Source organism: Pongo abelii, chromosome 10 (genome assembly GCF_028885655.2).
Source record: "Pongo abelii isolate AG06213 chromosome 10, NHGRI_mPonAbe1-v2.0_pri, whole genome shotgun sequence".
Taxonomy (NCBI): Eukaryota; Metazoa; Chordata; class Mammalia; order Primates; family Hominidae; genus Pongo; species Pongo abelii.
Window position 1 is genome coordinate 29671744 of NC_071995.2, and position 25839 is coordinate 29697582.

At 35.3% G+C, this 25839-nt stretch overlaps 1 protein-coding gene across 1 annotated transcript in view; it reads left to right on the forward strand.

The window, feature by feature from the left end:
- Nucleotides 1-25839, forward strand: part of CCDC91 (coiled-coil domain containing 91) — a gene marked incomplete at its 5' end in the record, with an annotated part of 278933 nt that overhangs the window by 93644 nt on the left and 159450 nt on the right. The window contains 1 exon segment of the mRNA NM_001133835.1: nucleotides 10727-10804. Coding sequence (NP_001127307.1) covers nucleotides 10727-10804 — 78 coding nt within the window.

Sequence of the window (25839 nt, forward strand, 5' to 3'; positions counted from 1 at the left end):
TGAGTTTCTGGACTTGTGACTCTAGTTTGATTATTGTCTGGGCCTGTGCTCCAGGTCAGTTGCCCTCTGTGCCCATAGCCCTGACTTGGTTATGTTTTCTACTTGCAGTTCTGTTGCCATCTGTGCCTGTGGCTCTGCTGGCCTCTGCCTCTGCACCGGTGGCTCAAGCTATGCCTCTGGGCCCTGGGCTTTGCAACCATAGATCTAACCTCAGGTCCTTCCTCCTTTTTTTTTTTTTTCTGAAGATTAGCACATATTTATAGCTTCCTGGTCTAATCAGCCTACTTCCTCCCTGTAGAATCTCAGCAGTCTGACAGTCATTCTTCATTTCATTTATTTCTGTTGGCATCCTAGGTGTCATCCTAGGCTTGCTGTATATCTCCTTCATCCTAGGCTTGCTGTATTTCTCTTAGTACACCATTTTCAAAAAACTTGTGAATTCTCTGAGTTAAGGGGATTCATGCTATTAGACAAATGAGTTCTCCACAGATCTTTTCTGGATAACCCTATACAGGGATGCCTTGGAGATACTGCAGAGTTTGGTTCCAGACCACTGCAGTAAAGCAAATATTGCAGTAAGTGAGTCAGATGAATTTTTTTGTTTCTTAGAGTACATAAAAGTTACATTTATACTATACTGTAGATTATTGTATGTAATATCATTCATGTCTAAAAAATGTACCTAAATTAAAATGCTTATTGCTAAAACATGCTAACAATCACCTGAGCTTTCATTGAGTCATAATCCTTTTGCTGTTGAAGGATTTTGCCTCAGTGTTGATAGCTGCTGTTGATAAGGGTGGTGGTTGCTGAAGGTTGGTGTGGCTGTTGCAGTTTCTCTTAAAGTGAAACTATAATGAAGTTTGCTGCTTCTATTGACTCTTGCTTTTATGAAAGAGTCCTCTGTAACACACAGTGCTGTGTGATAGCATTTTACCCAGAATAAAACTTCTTTCAAAATTGGAGTCAATTCTCTCAATTCCTGCCACTGCTTTGTCAATTAAGTTTATGTAGTAATATTCCAAATCCTTGGCTGCCATTTCAACAATGTTCACAGCATCTTCACCAGAAGTAGATTCCATCTCAAGAAACCACTTTCTTTGTTTGTTCCTAAGAAGCACCTCCTTATCTGTTCGAGTGTTATGTAATTGCAGCAGTTCAATCACATCTTTTACTTACAACTCTAGTTTTCTTGCTATTTCTACCACATCTGTGGTGGAAAGGAATTTTTTATTATTATTATTATTATTATTTTTTAGTAGTAGTTCTCAACAATGGTCTTAAAATATTTGGTAAACCATACCGTAAACAGATGTGCTGTCATCCAGGCTTTGTTCTTCCACTGATAGAACACAGGCAGAGCAGCATAATGCTTAAGGGCCCTGGATTTTGTAGATGGTAAGTGAGCATTGGCTTCCACTTAAAGTCACCAACTGCATTAGCCCCTAACAAGAGTGTCAGCCTGTCTTTTCAAACTTTGAAGCCAGTCATTGACTTCTTTCCTCTGGTTGTGAAAGTCCTGCATGACATCTTCCAAGAGAAGAATGTTTTGTCTGCATTGCAGATCTGTTGTTTAGTGTTGCCACCTTCATCCACTATATTAGCTAGAACTTCTTGATAATTTGCTGCAGTTCTACATCAGTACTTGCTGCTTCACCTGACATTTTTATCTTATGGAGATGGCTTTTTTCCTTCAACATCATGAACCAATCTCTGATAACCTCAGATTTGTCTTCAACAGCTTCCTAACCTTTCTCAGCCTTCACAGAATTGAAGAGAATTATGGCCTTGTTCTGAAGTAGGCTTTGGCTTAGGGGGAAATGTTGTGGCTGGTTCAGTCTTCTCTCCAGACCACTAAAACTTTCTCCATATCAGCAATAAGGCTGTATCACTTTCTTATCATTTGTGTGTTCACTGGAGTAGCACTTTTAATTTCCTCCAAAAACTTGTCCTTTGCATTCATTCCCATCTTGGCTGTTGACCTGAGAGGCCTTGGTTTTGGCTGCTCTCAGCTTTTCATATGCCTTCCTCACTAAGGTTAATTATTTCTAGCTTTTGATTTAAAGTGAGAGCCATATGACTCTCTCTGTCATTTGAACATTTAGCTGTTATTATAGGGTTATTAATTGGCCTGATTTCAATATTACTGTGTCTCAGGGAATAGAGAGGCTCTAGGAGAGAGGGGTAGATGGGGAAATGGCTGGTTGTTCAGTCAAAACACATACAACATTTATTGTTTGCCATCTGATATGGGCATGGTTTGTGGCACCTGAAAACAATAGTAACATCAAAGATAACTGATCACAGATCACTGTAATAGATGAACTAATAATGAAAAATTTTGAAATATTGTTACAATTACCAAGATTTGACACAGAGACACAGAGTGAGCATACAACTGTTGGAAAAATGGTGCTGATACATGGGGGAAACAACACACATTGGGGCCAGTTGGAAGGTGGAGGGTGGGAGGAGGGAGAGGATCAGGAAAAACAACTAATGGGTAGTAGGCTTAATACCTGTATGATGAAATCATCTATACAATAACCCCCCATGCCCCAAGTTTTCTATGTAACAAACCTTCATGTGTACCCCTGAACTTAAAAGCATTCAATTTGTAAAAAATGCAGTATCTGTGAAGCACAGTATAATGAAGTGCAGTAAAATGAATTACATGCACTTAATGGCTTAAAACAGCAGAAAATTATGTTATGGAGGTCACAGTTTTAAAAATCATTTTAAAAATCATTTGGCAGGGTCATACTGCCTCCAAATGATCTAGGGGGAATATTTCTTTACCTCTTCCAGCTTCTATTAGTGCCTGATATTCTTCAGCATATGGCAGCATAACTCCATCCTCTACTTCTTTCTTCACATGCCTTTCTACTCTACATCTCTGTCTCAAATCTTCCTCTCCTTTCTCTTGTAAGAATACCAGTAATTGGACTTTGGGCCCATCCTAAGTCCAGGATGATCTCATCTTATGATTCTTAACTAATTCTATCTACAAAGACACTATTTCCAAATAAGGTTACATGCACAGCTACCAGGTTTTAGGACTTGGACAAACCTTTTAGGGAGGTCATAATTCAACCCACTATAAGTACCACTTTTAGTATATTTAAATATATGAAGGCAAATAATAATACTGTGGACAGAAAAACTCACTACATAGATAAACGACAAGAGCATTAAAAAGTGATTTTTAGTATTCAGCCATTTTCCTTTTTTTGATCAAATTTTAAAATGTGTTGAGAAGCTGTGTTATTAGAAAGTTCCTTTCTGCTTCTGGGGTTAAAATTTAATCAAACTTTGGAGACCAGACTTAAAATGGGAAAAGCCATGCAATATTACAAGAATTCTAGAGTGTTTTAAATTCTTATTGATTGGGACGTTTGTAGATTTATTGTGTATATATAGGTTACAGGCCTTTTCTTTAACACTCAGTGACTAGCAATTGTTTCTTGCTGTAACCACAAAGTAGGGAGGATTTGTTGTAATTGTCCCATACAAGTAGGCAAAGCTGGTCTTAGGATTGCAAACTTTGCTCTTCCCTTCTCCCTCCTGCCTCTCCTTTTTTCCTCCTCTTTTATCCCTCTTTCTCCTTCCCTCACTGTCCTTCCTTTCCTTGATATTTTCCTCTTCCTACATCGTTTTCTTCCTTCTTTCTGCCTTCTATTTTTTTTTTTTCCTCCTGTGCTTGGCCTGAGTTAGTTTTGAGCATCTGCCTTTCAAGGCTCCATGCCTTTGAAGATCTTAACAAAGATAAAGATAAATAATGATTTGAATCTGATGCTAATAAACTGAATCTGATGCAAAGTGGAGTTTCTTTCCTATTGGAGCACTTGATAAGGTGACATTGAAGTAGCAGTGGGAACAGAGCCAATCCAATCAACAAATTAACCAGGATCTCAGCTGGAGTTTTGCAAAAGGCTACATTTCTCAGGCTGTATAGGATTTGGCCTTCATTCTTTAACAGAATGTGGTTGGTGGAGGACATGTTGTGCTAATGGAGAATTGACAATGGCAACAATCATGGCACTGTTGTAAACATATCATCTTCTCTTATGAATTTCATTTGAGTAGTTGTTTTCATCTTCAGGGTGATGAATTTAGTGTGACCAGTTCATTCATTCCTCTTTTGCTCACCACCAATTTCTTTCCTTAATGTTTTGCCTTAGACATGGATGTGAAATTGTCATTTCTGGGGTTTGTAAAATAACATATAGGAAAATTGATTACTTCTGTGCTTGTATGAGTAGATTGTGAGGTCCTTTGCATACCTTCCTCACTGTATCTGTTAGGAGAATTCCAGGAGAAGTTTTCTTTTTTAATCCTGGTTTTGATTGAGAGGATTCAGCAAAGCTGATGGCTTTGGATTCTGCATGCCATGAAATTCATGCCATGTGTTAAGGCAGCCATTTTTGGGATAGGAACAGTGATTAAAATTAGTCTTTTGAGATTTTGGTTATCTTACTCTAGAGGGACAATCTTATTAAGGGCATCCATTTTAGTATTGGCGATAGAATCCTATGGCAAAATTCTTTATTTCCATTTGTAATATTTATACTTTTAGACTGATTCTTATCATGTGTGTTTTTTTCTTCCATTTTACATTTGTCTAAATTTGGAATTAGTTTGTGAGACTGGGGATGATTTTGAAGGGTCTGTCATGTGCTGTTATTTGTTACTACGTGTATAGAGAGACTGAGAAATGAGACAGAATGTAGAGGTGGAGACTAAACATTTATTCTATGGGAAAGACTTCTGTTGCATAATGTTGTATCATGCTTGTGAAACCTACTTTCATTGCAAGGATTATGGCTCCTTTAGGAAAAACAACCAGGCTTATTGCAGCTGTCAAGTGATGTGGTTGATGAGAACTGAAGAGGTGTTGTTTTGTTGTTTTTCTTCTGTATTGATGGTATGCACATATGGTATAATCTTATCTTTTTTGCACTACTCTGGCATTTATAATTAGGCCATTTAGGTGTGTTGGATTTTTCAGATTTTGGGAGGGGTAATTTTGTACCATTTCTCATTCCGAATTTTTTCATGTATGGGTTGTATGTTATCACACCATCTTTATTTTGATTTCTTGCCCCACAGATTTCCTTTTGGAATATCTGGAGGTGTTTGTGTCTGCCTTCTCCAATACAGTGGATTAGTTGTTGTGAAAGGGATGTAATCTTGTGGCTTCCAAGAACGTGGTGGTGAAGCCTATATTGGAAAACCTTTCTCAGTCAGATATTATTTGCTAATTATGTTCTATACTGGAAAACCTTTCTCAATCAGATATTTGCTAATTATGTTCTTTATTGGAAAACCTTTCTCAATCAGATATTATTTGCTAATTATGTTCTGGTAGGCTAATTATAGACTGGCTCTTGACCAAATAATTTGGAAGGTGAAAAGCAGCTGCTTTCTGATAGATGGAATATAATGTGGTTAGTTGATCTTTGGAATTTCTTTCTTTATCTTTTTAAGGTCACTGTAATAATTCATTCCAAACACATCAATTAAATGCTGACTTTTAGCCATCCGTGTAGCAGAGGATCCTGTTGCTATGCATGAATTAATTTCTTAGAAGTGATTAGTAGAGTTTCTACTTGGCTTGGCAATTGCCAACAAAAATAGAATATAAGCTTTTTAAAAGAAAGCCGTGGTTCAGATATTCATATTGTGTGTTGTCATCAATATACCAGTGATGGTTACTAAAAAAAATTTTTGTTAATATTTCATTTTCTTTTGGAAAGCACCTTTATTTGTTGATTGTATGGTTCCTTGTTTACATGTGTATCTCTTTAAAAATTTCTTGAATACTCATCATGTCCAGGCATATTAAGAGTATGAGACTTAGGTATATTTAATCATTTTAGCTAAGAAGCAGTTGGGATTGGAGCAGTTATGGGTAGCGGAGGCTTGGTTGGAATATGCTTCCATTTACCTTTGAAAAGCACCTTTGCATCAGTTTTGTCAGACCAGAATTTCTGGTTAGCAGTAATAAATTGATGAATGACTATTTCAGATTTTATAGACCATGACTAGTTATATGTCTTTGCTTCACCAGAATGTATGAAATATGATATGTGATTCTGTGTTTTATTGAGTTATATACAGAAAACATACCTGTTGATGAAGGAATGAGAATGCATTCAAATAGCTTGATTTTTGATAGGATATTTTCAAATAAGCATTAGGGTGTTTATCAGGAGATCTGGTTTAGGGTTTGCTGTGCCCTTATTGAACAATACCTGGCACACAATCATATTATTTTAGTGACCTTGAACAAATTTTTTGACTTATCTGGGCCTCAGTATCCTCATTTATAAAATGAACATATTGGAATAGTTTACTTTTGAAGTCTCTTTTTGCTTAAAAATTCCATAGTTTTATTTAAGGTGAGGATATTTGCTTTTGTCATCTCTTTCTAGTGATGTTTTGGGGTTTGACGTTTTGAAAGAAAGTTATCATTGTGGTCAAATTTGGCTTGACTCCTTTAAAGATAGGCTGTAAATATTTGGCTCTATATTCTTGAAATGAATTTTAATATGACTACTTGGTTATTCCTGTGGACAGACTATTGTGTCACAGTGTGGTTGTATGATTGCCATTAGTAACTTTGAAGTAAGCAAATGAGGGTTAATTGATCTATTTGTAACATACTGTATTATAGGATAGCATTAAGGAAGTTGGAAGTGTATCTTAGAAATGATTTATTCCATCTCCCTCATTTAACAGATAGAGAAATGTACCCAAAAAATGTTTTTTAATTTGTATGCTTAGCTTGTATCAGAAAAAGAACATTGATTTTATTCTCATTCAGTCATTCAACAAACATCTACTTGAACCTGTCAAGGAGCCTCCTTTTGAAGACCAGGTTGTGAATAATGTTATTAACATTTTTATTTTGATGTAAAATAGTTCTGCTCTAGTTCTGTCTCTCTCTGATGAAGAAGGAAACACCTTTCGCACTTCCCAAATATATTTGGCCTTCAAATCTTGGCCATTCTATTTCTTCTTTATTCAGTGCTTATTGACTGAGCTGACATTCTATATAAGGCACCATTTAAGGTATATATATTCAGTGTCAAGTAAAATTTCACGCTCTCAAATTGTATTGTCAAAGTGTGAAATCTTTCTGATGTCCTTTTTTCCTCACTTTAATAAGTGCCATAGTGTTGTGGAGTACTAGCACTACCTCTTCCAATATAGTGGGGGCACACAGGAATGAACAATAAATGTAATACATAGTGATAGGTGCTATGAGAGAAAGCATGATTAGTGGATATTGATGAGTGGTATACTATTTTATATAAGTGGTCAGGAAAAGTCTCTCTAGTAAGATAATTTTTGAACATGATGTAGAGGAAGTGAACATGCAATATCTGGGGTAAATAGCATTTGAAGCACAGCAGCAAATAGCAAGTATAGCAAGTGTAATAGTCTTACACTTTTAATAGCACACCGATACTTTTTTTTTTCTTTTGGAGACAGAGTCTTGCTCTGTTGCCCAGGCTGGAGTGCAGTGGCGCGATCTCTGCTCACTGCAACCTCCCCCTCCCGGGTTCAAGTGATTCTCCTTCCTCAGCCTCCCGAGTAGCTGGGACTACAGGCTCCCACCACCACGCCCAGCTAATTTTGTATTTTTAGTAGAGACACGGTTTCACTATGTTGGCCAGGCTGGTCTTGAACTCCTGACCTCGTGATCTGCCCGCCTCAGCCTCCCAAAGTGCTGGGATTACAGGCGTGAGCCACAGGACCCAGCGTACACACCAATACTTTTTAATAACTGATGTCATTATTCAGAGCCATCGATATTGAATGATTACACTATAATTATTCAGAGCCATCGATATTGAATGATTACACTATAATTGAAATGATATACATTTATTTTCATTTTGTAATGAATGAGACCAAAGAATATGTTCTTCTTTAGTTTCACTTAAGGCATCTAGGGTAATTTGCTTTGCTTTAGGCTAATTAACTCTAATTTTTAAAGATTTTTGAACTTTTTTGGTAGTCGCTTCAATTTTTAAATTAGTAATAGGTATTGTCAAGAGAGAAAGAAAATAATATTTAATCAGATAAGTTTAAAAAATCCTGATTTTAGTAAAGGTAAACAGATTACTTATGAGTTTGTCAGAGGTTTTAATATGTGAATATATGTTGTTAATTTCCACAATTTGTTTGACCATGGTAGCCTATTTTATATTAGCTTTTCTATTTTGTAAAGCAGTCTCTGGGTAACACTAGTGTATCTGACTGCATATATCCCCAGGGTAGGATATATGCATCCCAAGAACTGCCTATGATGATCCACTAGGTTATAAACATAAAATGGCAGAATATTTCTATTTAGTTTTAAAAATCTTGAGCAATGAGAATAAAAGCTATGCTAATATTTAGTATATGGGTTGGTGCTTTTGCCTTACCTAAGTCCTTACACGAAACAGTAATATACTATTTGTGAAATAACTTGACATGAATGGGAATTCCAAAGTGATGAGTTTTAGTGATGTCCTCATTTGTTCGCTTCTTTATGGTGTAGTATATTACAGGAATTTTCTTAAACAGGTAAATGGATTTAGTTATTATTACCTAGTTTTAACTAAAGGAGCTCCCACAAAAATGGGAAACTATCTTAAAATAGATCGTTGCCATGAAACATGGATTTATAATCATACTAACAAAAGTCTGTGTTTTTGACAATTGCTGTTGATTCTTTATGATTAGGTAGTTGAATAAATTGTGATTTAGCTGTAATATGACAAGATAAAGGGCTTACCAGAAAAAAGAATAAGATGTTGATAATTAAATGGAACCTGTTTAATCAGTAAGGTATAATAAATAAGGGGAATTGATGAAAAAGGAAGTGGTAGCAGTAAATGGACAAGAACTATCAGCATTCTCTTTTATCCTAAATATAGTTGCAGCTTAATTTTCTCTCAGAGCTCCTTCAAGTGACCGTGAGTTATCCTTTGCAATCATTCATGGTGGGTCACAGGCTGGCAGAGGCCGTGCCAGTTGCAGCACGTGTCTTCTGCTGTCATCTTAGGCAGTGACACCCAGCAAGCCAATGTCAGAAGGGGAGTGTGTGGAAGATTGTATAGGAAGTTTATGTGGTTCATCACTACAACCATCCTGGCATTAGTATAATAAATCCCACTTGATGGAGATGTATTCTTTATGTCACTAGGTTTAATTTGCTATTATTTTCTTTGGGATTTCAGTTTTTGTATTTATAAAAGAGATTTAACTCATAATTTTCTTTTCTTCTGAACAACTCTGCAGATTTTAGTATAAGGGGTATGTTGTCCAAATAAAATATAGTAGGGAGTATTCCTTATTTTCACATTCTCTGGAAGAGTTTGTGGAAGATATCTGTTAATTTTTTCTTAAATATTTCTTAAAATTCACCTATTAAGCTTTCTGTGTGTAGAGATTCCATGTGCCTGGAGAATTTTTTGTGTATGTGTTCGTTTTTTTAGTTAATACAGGTGCAGTTTCTTTAACACATATAGGACTATTCAAATTTTGTAATTCTTGTTTTAGTTTTGGTAAATTGTGTTTTTTATTTTAGTAGTTTTAAAATTTTATGTAAAATGTTATATTTATTGATACATTTTGTAATATCTTCTCATTTTTAGAAATATTTATAGATTATATAATGTCCCACATTCGTGCCTGATGTTGGAAGTTTTGTGGGTTTTTTCACTTCATTATTTATCATCTTACTACTTGTTTCACTTTTTTCTCGTCTTTTTTCTCTTTTTGCTTTCTTTGGCTTACTCTGTCCTATATGTCTTTTAAAAGATTTTTAAAAATATTTTCCATCATACTAAATATTCCTTTTGCTGTAGTCTTTATTTTTTTTCACTCTCTTTCGGTTTCCTAATTCTGTTTCCGGCTCTCTTTCATCTGATTATGTCATCTATTGAGTTATTAATAGTACATATTTCATAGATTTAGAATTTCTATTTTATGGATTCCAGTTCTCTGGTAAAAATCTCTATCCTATCTGTTTTCTCCATTTCCCTTCTGTTTTTTGGATGTGTTAAGAACTCTTACATACATTTTAAAAACTCTGTGATAACTAGCATCAAAACCACCTATGGACCTATCTCTGGACCTATTTCTTTTGTCTTATCTGTTTTCTGTGTGTGTGGGGGGGCGGGGGGTGTTTCTTTTTTTTTTTTTCTGTTGTTATTTCTGATAATTTTGTTTCGGAAGCTGGACATCATATTTGAAAAACTGGAAAGACTGTAGGATGTTAACAGTGTCCAAAGAGACTTCATCCTCTCCTGTCCTAGGTAGGTAGAATTGGGGGCTAATCATATTCCAGTGGTTCTCAAACTTTGGGATGTATTAGAAATATAGAGGCCAAGGCTTGTTTCAGTGACGCAGGGTTTCCCGTCTCTTGATCCAGGTCAAGAATTGGCAGATGCCTCAAGGAAAGCACCTTTGCCTTGTGTTATCTCACCTCTCAACATGGTTTTCCTTTTTCTCTTGTTTCCCTTTAATTCCTCATTGCCTCAGTGTTCCCCAATGCTTTTAAGCAAAGCTTTAACATATATATATATTTTCTCTTTGTTTCCAGCTGTAGCATTGATGTGCCACAAACCACTGAATCATTCGTGGAAGCAGCAAAAGTCTATGGTTTTATTATTTTGAAAACAAAACAGAAGAAAAACTCATGGTTTTAGTTTCTTTTTTCTTTCAGGAAAAACATAAACAAGAATTGGAAGACATGAGGAAAGCTGGTCACGAAGCCCTCAGCATTATTGTGGATGAATATAAGGTAGAGGTTTGAGAGTGTTTACTTTTTTAAACCTTGGATAACTTTAGTAAAAAATGTACACATGTAGGTATGTGCAAACATATACAAATTATATGTGTAGTCTTATTTTGCTATAGAATTTCTTTCCATTCAGCAACAAATATCCATTGAAAGCATACTCAGTGGATTACAAAGGTAATATTAGACACTGTTCTGGATTTGAGAAAGTTTGAGAATATTTGAGAATATAGTATCAGCAGGTAAAGAAATTCAAGCACAAAATAATATAGAATTAGTTGCTAGATTATCTTTTTTGTCTCTGCTGTGGTTCCTCTGACAGGAAAAAAATTAAGGCATGAAATATATCAGAAAAAATATTATTATACCTTTTTGCTTTTCTTTTCTTAAACAAATTAGATAGATTTGGGTACACTTTAGCAATAACAAAAATTATAATGTCAGTATCATATACAGTAAAAAATTAATATTTAAAATTATTTTAAAAAGTATTCGATTCTGTGCCTGCATAAGCTGAAATATTTAAAGCACATTGAGCATTTAATGTCAAATTTTTATTTCCCTTTAAACTTCATTAGATCATTTTTCTTTTACAAGTAATTAAGGAATGAATATGTTTTTATTGAAATAAAATTCAAACAATTCTCCCTAGAAGTAACCAGTATTGGCAGTTCCATTGTACATTCTTCTAAGAGATTTCTCCATCTACTTGTATATACTTATATGCTCATAACATGCTATATAGTTTTGAATTGATTTAAAAAAATGTTATCTTACTAAATTTACTCTTTCTTGTTGTATTTACTCACTGACTTGGAGATATTTTCGTGTCAGTACAAACAAGCTTTTCCTATTTTTGTTACTCTTCTTTAGTTTTCACAGTATAAATATACCATAATTTGTTTAACCATACATGTTTAGATAGGCATTTTGTTTTTCATTGTTCATTATAATAATAAATATAAAAAATTATCCCTATTACAGTTAGAATATAGAAATTTTTGTGTTGTTGATTAAACTTCCTCACTAGACTTGTTAGAAGTTAATGTCATTTTAGTTGATAATTTAGTGTCAAAAGCTTCCTTAAGAAATCATTTGGGCCGGGCATGGTGGCTCACGCCTGTAATCCCAGCACTTCAGGAGGCCAAGGTGGGTGGATCACGGGGACAGGAGATCGAGACCATCCTGGCTAACACGATGAAACCCTGTCTCTACTAAAAATACAAAACATTAGCCGGGCATGGTGGCGGGTGCCTGTAGTCCCAGCTACTCGGGAGGCTGAGGCAGGAGAATGGCGTGAACCGGCAGGCGGAGCTTGCAGTGAGCCGAGATCGCACCATTGCACTCTAGCCTGGGCAACAAAGCAAGGCTCCGTCTCAAAAAAAAAAAGAAAAATCATTTGGATAAAAGTAGGAAAAAAAGTGGATCCAGAATTAAGTGAAAAGTGTTTTTTTTTTTTTCTTCACCTAGGGTATTAAAATACTCTACTAGATATGTCTTAGGACATGAAAGGCCATTTTTGTGACCATACCCAATATAGTAGTTGATGCTCATTGTTAAAAAGGTCATTAAAAAATGTCTGATTTTGGCGGAGCATGGTGGTTCACATCTGTAATCCCAGCACTTTGGGAGGCCGAGGCAGGCAGATCACTTGAGGTTGGGGGTTCCAGACCAGCCTGGCCAACATGGTGAAACCCCGTTTCTACTAAAAATATAAAAATTAGCTGGGCATGGTGGTGCACACCTGTAATCCCAGCTGCTTGGGGAGGCTGAGGCAGGAGAATAACTTGAATCTTGGAGGCAGAGGTTGCAGTGAGCCGAGATTGCGCCATTGCACTCCTGCCTGGGTGACAGAGCGAGACTCCATCTCAAAAAAAAAACAAAAACAAAAAACAAAGTCTGATTTTTATAGCAATGATAATTAGCCCTTTTATAATGTTTTTAATATTTTTTCTATTAACATAAACCAGTTTTACAGTTATTGAGTTGAGGAAAAGTCCTATATTATTATAGTATTGATTTTGACAACTTATTTTATCCCTAACGCTGAGGGTGGGAAGAATTAAAATACAATTGGCCTAATATATTTGCAGATTCCATAACCATGGATGAGAAATATTTGGGGAAGAAAAGCAATAAAAATAACAGTACAACAGTAAAAAGTAACACAAATTACCTGCTATCTAGAAAAAGAGAAGCATATGGTAAAATAATTATCACATGAACTTCTCATGCTTGAATGTAGGATCAGGAAGAAAATCATTCCACTTCTTGTTCTGTAATGTACCACAAACCATCAACACATTATGATTTTTTCTATATGAATTATTTTACCTTTTTTCCATATTATTATGAAAGCTGATTATCAGCATATTTTAGAACACCTTCGTTGCAAAATTTTACATGACATCCAATATATTTGATAATATTTCTCCTCAGAGTACTATAATATTATTGTACAAGATGTGGAATTCAACAAGTCATATGATTAATCAATATGCAATGAATTTTCACTGATTTAAAAGTATTTATATCCTTTGACTATAAACCGACTGTGAGCTATGAAATAAAAAATTAAATATAACTTCGTAGGCAATTTGATTGAATTCCTAATCCATTTTAGCAAGTCATCTATAACATCTGAAAATTTTACATTTCTCTTTAACTGAGTGCTAAGTAATGACGCTGGACAAATATGTGAAATGAGTAGCTCTTAACCAAGTTTCTTCAAAATGCCGTTTGTAAATACTAGAATAGTTTTCACTTATGATTTTAACCTCCTTAGTTGCCAGTATTGAAATTTATACCAATAAATATGTTTGCAGCAAAGAAAATATTGTGGAGTTAGAACCAAAAAATGATTTAAAACATCAAAAGCAACCTGTTTAGAAAAACGGCTAAGCACACTAACAATAACAAGAAAAGTAATTTTTCATTAATATTTTTAAAGCCGTATTTTACTGTAGTATATGAAAATTTGATAGATGATTTGTTAATTATTAGGTATTTCAAAAGGAAACCAAAATATCTCTAGTTACTATTGTTAACAAAAGTTGTGTGAACATTCTCTTTGCATTTATTCATTTCTTAATTCAACAAAGATTATTGATTATCTTCTTTATGCCAGGGATTATTGTAAATACAGCAGTGAGCAAAATATTCAAATCCTTGTTTCAGTGGGATATAATTCCATATCTACATTCCATGACTACGTATGATATTTAGGAAAGAAGGAACTTAAAATCGTAGCATTCCTTGACATTTCAGTTTTCAGGGCTTCACACTTTTACCTCTCCCTCCCCTGTAAGTGTTTACTCAAATATGCAACTGGAATAGAAAAATCTGCTACTATCTCACCACCAGTCCTGGCTCCTGGGGACCTTACATCCTTCTAGTTATCCTGGACTAGATGTAATCAATCACTTTTTTCATGTCCCAGTTGAGCTGAAATATTGTTGAGGAGTTTGAAAAAATACTCCTTAGAAAAGAAAGTGGAAAATACCAAGTAAAGTAAAACAAAAATGGCAAAAGCCTAAAATGTAATGCATAGGAAGATAACTTATCTTTGTATAAACTTCTGCTTCCAGAAATATGAAGACATAACTTTTTATATTTTTCCTACTTAGTACAGATTAAAAAAAACTGGATATTTTATATAAAAATATAGTCCCTGAAATAAGTCCCTGAAAGTAAGACAGAAACAGGCAGACTAGCTAGAAACCATGAGACCCAAGTAACTACATAGTAGTGGGTTCCTGGATTTTCTTTTTACCCTTTTTGTCCCACCAAAGTACTGGAGAAGTGAGTAACCCAGAAATAGCAATGGGCATATAGAAACAAACCTCATGAAAAGCCTACTCTCTCTAACCAAAAGCCTCCACCTAGTAAGACAGAAAACTATTGGAGAATAGCCATTCTACTTCCATCAAACACCATAGGAAGAAATGGCAGTGAAGGCTTGTTAGAGAGAGAACTTAGATTTTCACTTTTATCAGATTATAAATGAGGAACTCTTCTATCTCCTCACTGGGGTGGTGTTAAAGAAGGTGGAGCAGGGAACTAGGCCTTTAATTCATGCTGGGCAATATGCCCCCTTCCTACGAGTGTCAGGATAGGCCATCTAGGAAACTAGACTTCTGCCCTAAGCTGGTGTTAATGAGGTATTCCTCCCTTATTGTGTTGGGAAAGTATCAAGGGATATCTAATGGGAATCAAGACTGTCATTTCTGCTTGGTAGTAATGAGGCCACTCCTCTGTGGTTTCAGTGGATGGTTTGTGGGGAACAATAATGTGGTACCCTTACTCCTCACAGCCGGACTGGTATCAGTGGAGGCCTAGTGGGAAGCTGAACTCCCAACCATGTCCAGAAATAACAAGGAGATCCTTGTTCCCTGTATGCTGAGTGCTAGTAGAGGCTGAGTTGGGTACTCAGACTTCCACCCTACCTGGAGGTTTTCATTTTTCTCAGCTGGAGTGGTGTCCTGTGAGAAGAAATCTCCTGAAACATGATTTCAAACGTCTAGATTTCAATTAAAAAATACTTAGGAACCAATAATATTTTGTCTTGAATGAAAACCAAAAAGGACAACAGATGCTGAACTGAGCAGATTCCAGTTTTAGAATTATTTGTCAAGAATTTTAAGTATCTGACAAGGATTTTAAGTCATTAATTACAAAAATGTTTTAACAAGGGACTATGAACATTCTTGAAACAAATGTGAAAATAGAAAATATCAGCAAGTGTCAGCAAAGTAATAGATTGTATGAAGAAGAACCAACTGGCAATTTTAGAAGTAGAAATACAATAACCAAAATTAAAAACTCAGAGATGGGCTCAATAGTGGAATGGAGAAATAAGGAAAGAATCAGTAAATTTGAAAAAAATAGAAATTACCGAATTCGAACAGTATAGAGAAAACAAACTGAAAACAAATGAATAGGGGTTTAGGAATTTGTGGGATTATGATGAAAGACCTAAAATTTATGTTATCCAAGTCCTGGAAGGAGTGAAGAAAGAGGGCAAAACTTAAAAACATTCAAAGAAAGATTAGCTCACAATTTCCCAAATTTGGCAAAAGATAATACTGCATATTTCAGAAGCCAAATGAACTGCAAATATGATAAAGACAAAAACAAACAAAATGCATGTCAGCACCCACTATAATGGTTAATTTATGTGTCAGCTTGACTGGGCAATGGTTTCTAGATATTTGAGCCAAATTTATTTGAATGTTTTTGTGAGGATTTTTTTTAAATTCAGATAAGGTTAACATTTACATCTGTGAACTTTGAATATGGCAAATTTCCCTCTATAATGTAGGTGGCCAACATCCAATCATTTGAAGGCCTTAACAGAACAAAAACTGACCTTCCCTGAACAGGAAAGGATTGTGCCAATAGACTGCCTTTGGGTGCAAGCTGCAGCATTAGTTCCTCTCTGGGTCTCCAGCCTGTCAGCCTTGTTTGCAGATTTTGAACTTGATAGCCTGCATAATCACATTAGCCAATACCTTAGAGGAAATTTTTCTGTATATTTGTACATGTATGGATTTGTTTCTCTGGAGACCTTAATACACACATAGCTAAACTTCCCTCAACCAAAAATTGAAAATCTTGAAAGCAGCCAGAGAAAAATGACATTTTACCTACAGAATAACAGAAATATGATAGACGTTTCATCAGAAACTATGGAGGTCAGAGGAAATGGAACAAGTGCTGAAAAAAGAACTTTTAACCACAAATTTTGTATCCAACCCATATTTTTCCTTTAATTCTTTTGTCATTGAATAACTTATTTTTGGTGACTTTAATTCTTTTAAAATTACTGAGGCTTATTTTATGGCCTAGCCTCTGATCTATCCTGTGCACTTGAGTAAATGTATATCCTGCTATTGTTAGATGGACTGTACTCCAGATATCTGTACGGGTAGATGGTTTATAGTGTTGCTTAGGTTTTCTCTATGCTGTTGATAATCTGCCTAATTTTTCTAGCCTTTATTTAATGTGGGGTGGTGAAATCTCTAAATATTATTGTTGAATTGTTTATGTCGCTTTTAATTCTGTCAGTTTGTACTTCATGCATTTTTTGGATATTTTGTTAGTTACATATATGTTTTTAGTTGTTACATCTTAATGTTAGTTTGTTTTCATACTGTTATAAAGAACTACTAGAGACCAATTTATAAAGAAAAGAGGTTTAATTGCCTCACAGTTCTGCCTGGCTTACAATCATTGCAGAAGGTGAAGGAGAAGCAAGCACCTTCTTCACAAGGCAGCAGGGGGGAGAGAGAGAGAGAGAGAGATCAGAAGTGCACACTTTTAAACCATCAGATCTTATGAGGACTCACTGACTACCAAGAGAACAGCATGCTGGAAATCTGCCCCCGTGATCCAGTCACCTCCCACCAAGTCCCTCCCCTGACACATGGGAATTACAAATCAAGATGAGTTTTGGGTGGGGACACAAAGCCAAACCATGTCATTCTGTCCCTGGCCCTTCCCAAATCTCATGTCCTTCTAACATTTCAAAATTCAATTATGCCTTCCAATGTCCCCTAAAATCTTACCTCATTGCAGTATTATTAACCCAAAGTCCAAGTCCAAAGTCTCATCTGAGACAAGGCATATCACTTTTGCCTATGAGCCTGTAAAATCAAAAACAAGTTAGTTTCTTCCAAGATAAGTGGTAGTACAGGCATTGGTAAATGCTGCCATTCAGAATGGAAGAAATTGGCCAAAAAAAAGTAGCTACAGGCCCCATGTGAGTCTGAAACCCAGCAGGGCAGTCATTAAATCTTAAATCTCCAAAATTGTCTCCTTTGACTCCATGTCTCACATCCAGGCATTCTGATAACAAGAGGTAAGCTGCCAAGGCTTTGAGCAGCTCTCCCCCTGAGGCTCTGCAGGTTACAGCCCTGTGGCTGCTTCCACAGGTTGGCATTGAGTGCCTACAGCTTTTTCAGGCATACAGTGCAAACTCTCAGAGGATCTACCATTCTGGGGTCTCGAAGATGGTGGTCCACTTCTCACAGCTCCACTAGGTAGTGCCCCAGTGGAGACTCTGTGTAGGGGATCAAACCCCACATTTCCCTTCTGCATTCCCCTAGTAGAGGTTCTCTGTGAGGGCTCCTCTTCTGTAGCAAACTTCTGCCTGGACATCCAGGCATTTACATACATCCTCTGAAATCTAGGCAAAGGCTCTCAAATCTCAATCCTTGCCTTCTGTGCACCTGCAGTGCCAACACCACGTTGAAGCTACCAAGGCTTGGGGCTTACACCCTCTGAGGCAATGGACCGAGCTGTACCTTGGCCCCTTTTAGCTATAGCGAGAGCTGGAGTAGCTGGGACAGCGTGCCATGTCCAGAGACTGCATAGAGGAGTGCGGCCCTGAGACCATCCCACACAATCATTTTTCCCTCCTAGGCCTCTAGGGGCTATGGGAGGGGCTGCCATGAAGATCTTTAAAATGCCCTGAAGACATCTTCCCACTGTTTTGGCTATAAACATTCGACTCCTTGTTACTTATGCAAATTACTGCAGCCAACTTGAATTTCTCCCCAGAAAATGGGTTTTTATTTTCTATTGCATGTTCAGTCAGTCTGCAAATTTTCCAAACTTTTATATTCTGCTTCTCTTTTAAAAATAAGTTCCAATTTGAGATCATCTCTTTGTGAATGTATGACTGTGCACTTTCAGAAAAAGTTCACTTCTAGAATGCTTTGCTGCTTAGACATTTCTTCTGCCAGATATCCTAAATCATGTCTCTCAAGTTCAGCATTTTACAATTCTCTATGGCAGAGGCAAAATGCCGTGAGTCTCTTTGTTAAAGGATAGCAAGAATGACGTTTGCTCCAGATCCCAATAAGTTTCTCATCCCCATCTGAGACCACCTCAGCGTGGACTTCATTGTCCATATCAGTGTCAGCATTTTGGTCAAAACCATTCAACAAGTCTCCAGGAAGTTACAAACTTTCCCACATCTTCCTGTCTTCTTCTGAGCTCTCCAACGTGTTTCAACCTTCATCTTTTACCCAGTTCCCAATTTGCTTCCACATTTTTAGGTGTCTTTATAGCAGCTCCCCACTCCTGGTACCAATTTTTTGTATTAGTCAGTTTTCACACTGTTATAAAGAACTACTTGAGACTGGGTAATTTATAAAGAAAAGAGATTTAATTGACTCACAGTTCTACATTGCTGGGGAGACCTCAGAAAACTTATAATCGTGGCAGAAGGCAAAGGAGAAGCAAGCACCTTCTTCACAAGACAGCAGGAGAGAGATAGCAAAGTGGGAAGAGCCACACTTTTAAGCTGTCAGATCTCATGAGATCTGATCTCATGTTTCAGGTCTTAGAGGAAATAATTTCAAATTTTTCCCATTCAGTATGATGTTGGCTGTGGTTTGATGTTTGGCTTTTATTACTTTGAGGAATGCCTCTTCTGTGCCTAGTTTGTTGGGGTCCTTTAGTATTTATTATAAGTTGTATCTCCTAACAATTAATTTGTGTATTTTTTCACTTGCATTCTTTAAAGTTAGTTATTTAAAAAATAAGATTGTAGGCAGTTTTTGTTGGTTGATTTTAGCGCTTTGAATATGTCATCTCATTGCCTTCTATCCTACATATGAGAAGTAAGCTGTTAATCTTTTTCATTCTCTTATACACTATGAGTTATTTTTATCCTGTTTTCAAATTGTCTGTTTTTCACTTTTAGTATTTTGACTGTGATGTTTCTAGGTGTGTGTCTTTTCATTTATTCTATGTGGAAGTCATTTAGCCTCTTATATGTGTAGATTGTTTTTCATAAATTTTGGGAAGTTTTCAGCCATTCATATTTTTTCTCCTACTTCTCTTTTCTCGGGTGTTACTTTCATTATGTATGTGTTAGTTTTCTTAATGGGGTCTCACATGATTTTTAGGCTCTAGTCATTTTTGTTTGTTATTTATCCTTTCTCGGTTCTTCAGATTGTATGATCTTCATCAGTAGTTCTTAAGGTTTACTGATTCTTTCTTCTCGTAACTGACATCTATTAATACAAGTTTCTATACATTTTTTTGAATAAATGTTTCTCAATTTGTTGTAAGACCTTTGATCAATTTTCCAGAGACTGAATGATTGCTTTGCCAGTTTGCCCTGTCACATGATTTGGCTGTGTCCCCTTCCAAATCTCATCTTGAATTGTAGTTCCCATAATCCCTACATGTCATGACAGGGACTCAGTGGGACGTGATTGGATCATGGTGCAGTTTCCCCCATGTTGTCCTGGTGATAGTGAGTGAGTTCTCACAAGATCTAATGCTTTTATAAATGTCTGGCATGTCCCCTGTTTGGACTTCTCCATCCCGCCACCCTATGAAGAAGGTGCATTGCTTGCCCTTCACCTTCTGCCATGACTGTAAGTTTCCTGAGGCCTAACCAGCTATACAGAACTGTGAATCAATTAAACCTCTTTTCTTGATAAATTACCCAGTCTTGTGTATTCCCTTCTACCAATGTGAGAATGAACTAATACACCCTGCTTAACAGATGACATTCTGGAGTAGAGGTTCCCCCCGCTAGCTCCTCATATTGCCATTCCAGAAGTTCCACCCCACTTTCCTATTTTTTTAATCCAAATTAAAATAGTGGTTACTCTGTTCCAAATATTCTTTATTTCAAAAATGATTATCCTGAGGTCAGTATTATGAAAGACTCATGACATTCTCTTTACTCTCAGTACATTGACAAAAGTTGAGGGTTTGTTTACATCATCTGGTTGTATTGGATCACCTCAACCCATGGATCTTTGCTGATTTCTTTTTCCAATTCTTTTTTTAAAATGTAGGACTGTTCTTTTGCATGAATAATTTGAGATTGCACATTTCATGAGTTTTAGAATATATATTTTGGGCTTATCATTTAAAAAATTGCTGTTGCTTCAAATATTAATTTAAACCTTAATAAAGTGCCATATTTATTTTCCTCATGGATAATCAGATAAAACAATACCCTAAAGCACATTTTTGTTAGCAATATCTTATGTACCTAACACCATTTAAATGAACTAGCACTTTTTAAAGCTCCCAAATCATTTGATCAGCTGTTTCTGATTCAAAAATAACAGTAAGTTATGATAGGACTTAAACTTTTCACAAATAATTGAACATTCTGATTCACCTAGAAATAGTCCTGTATTTAAGAGATTAGCTGACCTCATCCAATTGGAATTTACTTATTTTGAGTATGTAACTCTGTGTTCATACAACTTTAAATCATCTATTCCAGGAGCTGGCTAAAGAAAATCTGTAACCCAATCCATGTTTAAACCAATTTAAGACCTAAAGTTATTATGTTCTATTAGGCCTAATATTCTTATTCTGTCTTTAGTGATTTTATATAATAATTTATAGACCTTTATTCTTTGATTTCCTGAAGGAATGTTACATGCCTGCCAGAATTTATACTTTGAGACTGCTAAGTACTTCTGTTAGTAGAGCATAGATTTTCGAATTCAGACAGACCTGGATCAGAGCCCCACTTCTGCTATTTACAAACATTTTGACCTTGGGCAGTTTTTTTTTAAAAAAACTATTTTAGTTTCTTCTTCAGTAAGTGATGGAATAAACCATGGAAGCTATTCCTAAGAGTGTTGTGGGGATGCAGTGAGAAAAATGAATATTGCATGGCTAATAATTAAGCTCTTAAGAAATATTAGCTATTATCATTATCATTTCTATATGTAACGTGTCAGATTTTTTTAGTGTAGCAATTGCAATACTTTTTCATTATCTCATAGCTGATCATTAGTTGGTTGTCTTCGTACAGATTCTTATTTCAGTCTTCTTAGAAATGTCCACTTCGGAATAAAAGATTGTGGCCCACCTCTTCACCTTCTTGGGCTCAGTTAAAGGCAGCATTCTTTCATTAACTTAGAAAATAAATAGATCACCACAGATTGATGAAAAGGATGTGAAATTTTGTTAAAATACAAAAGAAAACAAACAAAACTAACCTAATGTGCCTCATATGCCAAATTTTCCCATAATGTTTACTTAGTTTTGTTTATTTTTTCTCTTATGTCATGATTTCAAAAATCTTTTATTCTGATAATCAACGACAGTAAAATTAATGTACATCTTGGAAGACTTTACATAGGCACATGCCACATTGAAGATTGTTTACCGCAAGCAACCTAAGAATTTTCCTTTACTTGTTTAATTGGGCTTTTGTCTTGAACTTGTCATTCTCTAATATATGCACTCACTCAGACTTCATGAGTTCTTAATATCTGTAGTTTTCTCCATCAAAGATTACTATCTTATCTATTATGTAGAGTATCATATTTTTGAGATAATGAGGAACTGTATTAGCATGATCCTTTTTTGTTTTAAGGTCCACTCAGCAGTTGTGATTGATCAGGTTACTTTAATCCTTTGGTTCTCAACTTCTACAGTGCATAGTAAATCATTTGTGTTGCTTTTTAAAAATGCATATGCCAAGGAGTTTTCTTTTCTGGAAATTCTGAATCTGTAGGTGTAGGTAGGGGCTAGATATTTGTCGAGTTTTTCTTTTTTTAAAAAAATTATATTAAGTTATTCTGCTACCCCATGGGAATTATTAACCATTGTCCTATCTTTTTATATTTGTTGGTCAGTCTATTCTATTTTCTTTCAGCCATTATTTTTCTAATTTTTATTATTAATTAATATTGAGTCTCTTAAGGTTTTGTGGGTGAGTGTGCATACGTGTATGTGCTCATCTTGTATCCCATTGAAATTACTGAGAATTTTTTTCCATATAAGAAAGATGAGAGAAACAAACCCTAACAGAAACAAAATGAGTGTATGATGGACTGCTGTTTTTAATACTTAAGAAAAAAGTGAGTTTTAGCTGTAACTAAGAAACAAAAACTTGTCCTACGTCAAGATGAAAAAAAACAAAAACTTATGCCTTGTTTTCCTTGATGTGGGATAAGTGATCACAGTAAGAAAAGAATTCTTTATAGTGGAGGATTGGTATAATAGCACAGAGGGACTATCAAAGAAAGTCATACATGAAAAAAATACAGGCGTATTTGCTAAAATAGATGTAACATTATAGCTTAAGGAATATGATGCCTTGTCTTTTTAAAGAGAAAGTATCTTTTTGCATAGAGGTGTTTACTTCTCGTTTTTCTTTTCAGAACTTTCTCCATATACATCTATTCAGTTAATAAGGTAGATATTAGTGCTTGAGGTAAAGTCAATTCAAATGTTAATTCATTCTCAAAATGACTGTTCTTTGCATCCTAAATAACATTTGGGAAGAATTTTCCAAAGGAAGTATTTAGTTGACTCAATCAGTGTGTTAAAATTCAAAGTTGGAATTCCTGCTAACATGGTATAATAGTGAGTGGAAAGCACTCAAGAAATTAAGTTCAACATTTTGTTTTTATTTTATCTCATTTTGAGCTCAGTTCATTAAAAATTCCAGCTTGATGCAAATAAGGTATGAACATTTAGGTTAAAATTTTTGTTTTGCTACTGTGTAAGGAATCTCTTTCAAGGCAATGACAGCTGCCTCCTCTCTTCCCCCTACTTTTTTTTTTTTTTTTTTTTTTTTTTAACATCGTGTTTACTTAAAGATAGATCAGTTAGAAAAGGGGCTTTCCCTTTTGAAACTCTCATATAGAGAAGTTTTTAAAATTTCATTCTGTAGTGATTTTCACAGGTTGTTTTCGTGGTTCTGGCTTACCTTGTTGTTTTGATGTTTATACTCCCTGTTGTTTTTGTTTTTTAACTTAAGGGATTTAGACATTTCACAAATTATACCACATAGGAAAAGTGTTGAAACATTATTGAATTTTGATGTAGTTGACAGATTAAAAAGAATGCTAAGTAGAAAAATAGCCTGAAAAAGGCAAAAAAGAAAATGTAGTTTGTTTTAATATTTCATGCACACACCAGATAAATTATAACTGTACTGATTTAAAGGTGTATTTATGTTTCTTGGCCCATCTGTGGGTGCCTAAACTGAACATTCTCTGTATTGTTTTTTGGTCATGTGAAAATTAGTTACTTATTATTACATTCATTTTGAAACCAGAAGGGTTTATTTTTTTAATTTTTTTATATCATCTTCTCAAACTCTAGGGTTTTCCCCTTTGGTATTTTGTTTGCATGCATTTGGCCAAGCAGAATACATTTTAAAAACTTATCATTATAAGTACCTATACATTTCAAGGTATTGCCACTACAGCTAGACATACAGACACACAAACTCATTTTGCTTTTGCAGTCTTTGTTTCTGAAGCTTGACTAAGTTGATGATCTTTAATTCTGTGTATTATATTCCACATGGCAAAAACCAGTCAATGCTGGGCACTTGAATAGTACTTATAAATGCTTTACCATCTTAATGAGAAAGTAAGGAATGAGGAGATTGTTTTCTAAAGCTTTACTTAGATCATTTTATGAAGAGAATTTTCTGATATTTTTCTCTTCCTCTTATATTTAAATATTAGGGTATTGAATTAGGTACAGTGAAGATTTCACTTACTAGGCACATGAAATTTCTGCTACTTAGAGTGAAAAAAGATGCAAAATTGCTCCATACACTTTAGTAGCTCTAAAATCATTGTGATGAAAATTCTCAGTATACTAATTACCTATGTTAACTAAAGTTTGTTTTGTTGAGAGTTTTGGTCTTTTGTGCATTTTCTGAAAGGTCAGATATACGCTAAATGCTTTTTGGTAAGGATTGCTTTGAATTTTAGCAATGTAAAATATGTCACATGCCAGCTTGAGTATCACATGACTGCTGTATTCTTATTTTTCAAAAGCATCCACTTGCTAGTATTTTATTTGAACTCTTGAATTGTTTGTACCATTTTATAAAGGAGAACATATTACATTTAGGAGACCAATGTTTTCCCAGGGTGTAGAGTTACTTGTATTGTATAAAGTTCTTTTCCAAGGAGAGAGAAACAATTTTGTTTTCTCTCCCTTTGATATTTTCCCTTGATTGGATATTGCTAAGTTTCTGCTCAAAGAGTGGAAAAGTAAAAATTAAGATATGTAAGACCTGACAGCATATCTTTATTTGAATTCCACCATTTTGTTAATCCAAAGGTATAAAATAAATTTATAGTTTTAGTTATTTGATTGAATAAGGATTCTCGTAAATTCCAGCTTTTATCATATGATCAGATTTTTCCTGGACAAATAAAGATGTTTGCTGTTGCCAATAGAGTTTGGCCTACTAGCATGCTAGCTAGATACTAGTGATTGGTTTGGAACTAAGGACTTGGCTTGTCCTTTCTTATCCCTCCCACCAACTTAACCTCAGTGGAGGATTGAGAAAGATTTGGTAGTTGAGAATACTTCTGTGTGCCTCTGTGTTTCCTGGGCTTAGCCAGAATTTTGCATGCATGGCTATTCTTGTGGTTTTTCAAGCCAGGCCAAAACCAAAAGGTATTGGAAACCTTGCCAGAAAACTCATTCTAATATAGATTTAAAGCTTGCCTTTAAATCTGGCAAGCTTTAAAGCTTGACTGGTCCATTAGCTGATAGTCAAAGGAATGAAGAGGAAGACTTCATTCTATTTTAGGAATAAAAATTTCAAGTTTCTGCTGTGTAGCAGACTTTAAAAAATAATTCCAAAGATAAAAAACCTTAAGATGTGTAGAGTTTACATAAAAACCCTAGAAGAAAACCTAGGAAATACCATTCAGGACATAGGCATGGGCAAGGACTTCATAACTAAAACACCAAAAGCAATGGCAACAAAAGCCAAAATTGACAAATGGGATCTAATTAAACTAAAGAGCTTTTGCACAGCAAAAGAAACTACCATCAGAGTGAAGAGGCAACCTACAGAATGGGAGAAAATTTTTGCAGTTTACCCATCTGACAAAAGGCTAATATCCAGAATCTACAAAGAGCTCAAACAAATTTACCAAAAAAAAAACCATAACCCCATCAAAAAGTGGGCAAAGGATATGAACAGACACTTCTCAAAAGAAGACATCTATGCAGCCAACAGACACATGAAAAAATGCTCATCATCACTGGCCATCAGAGAA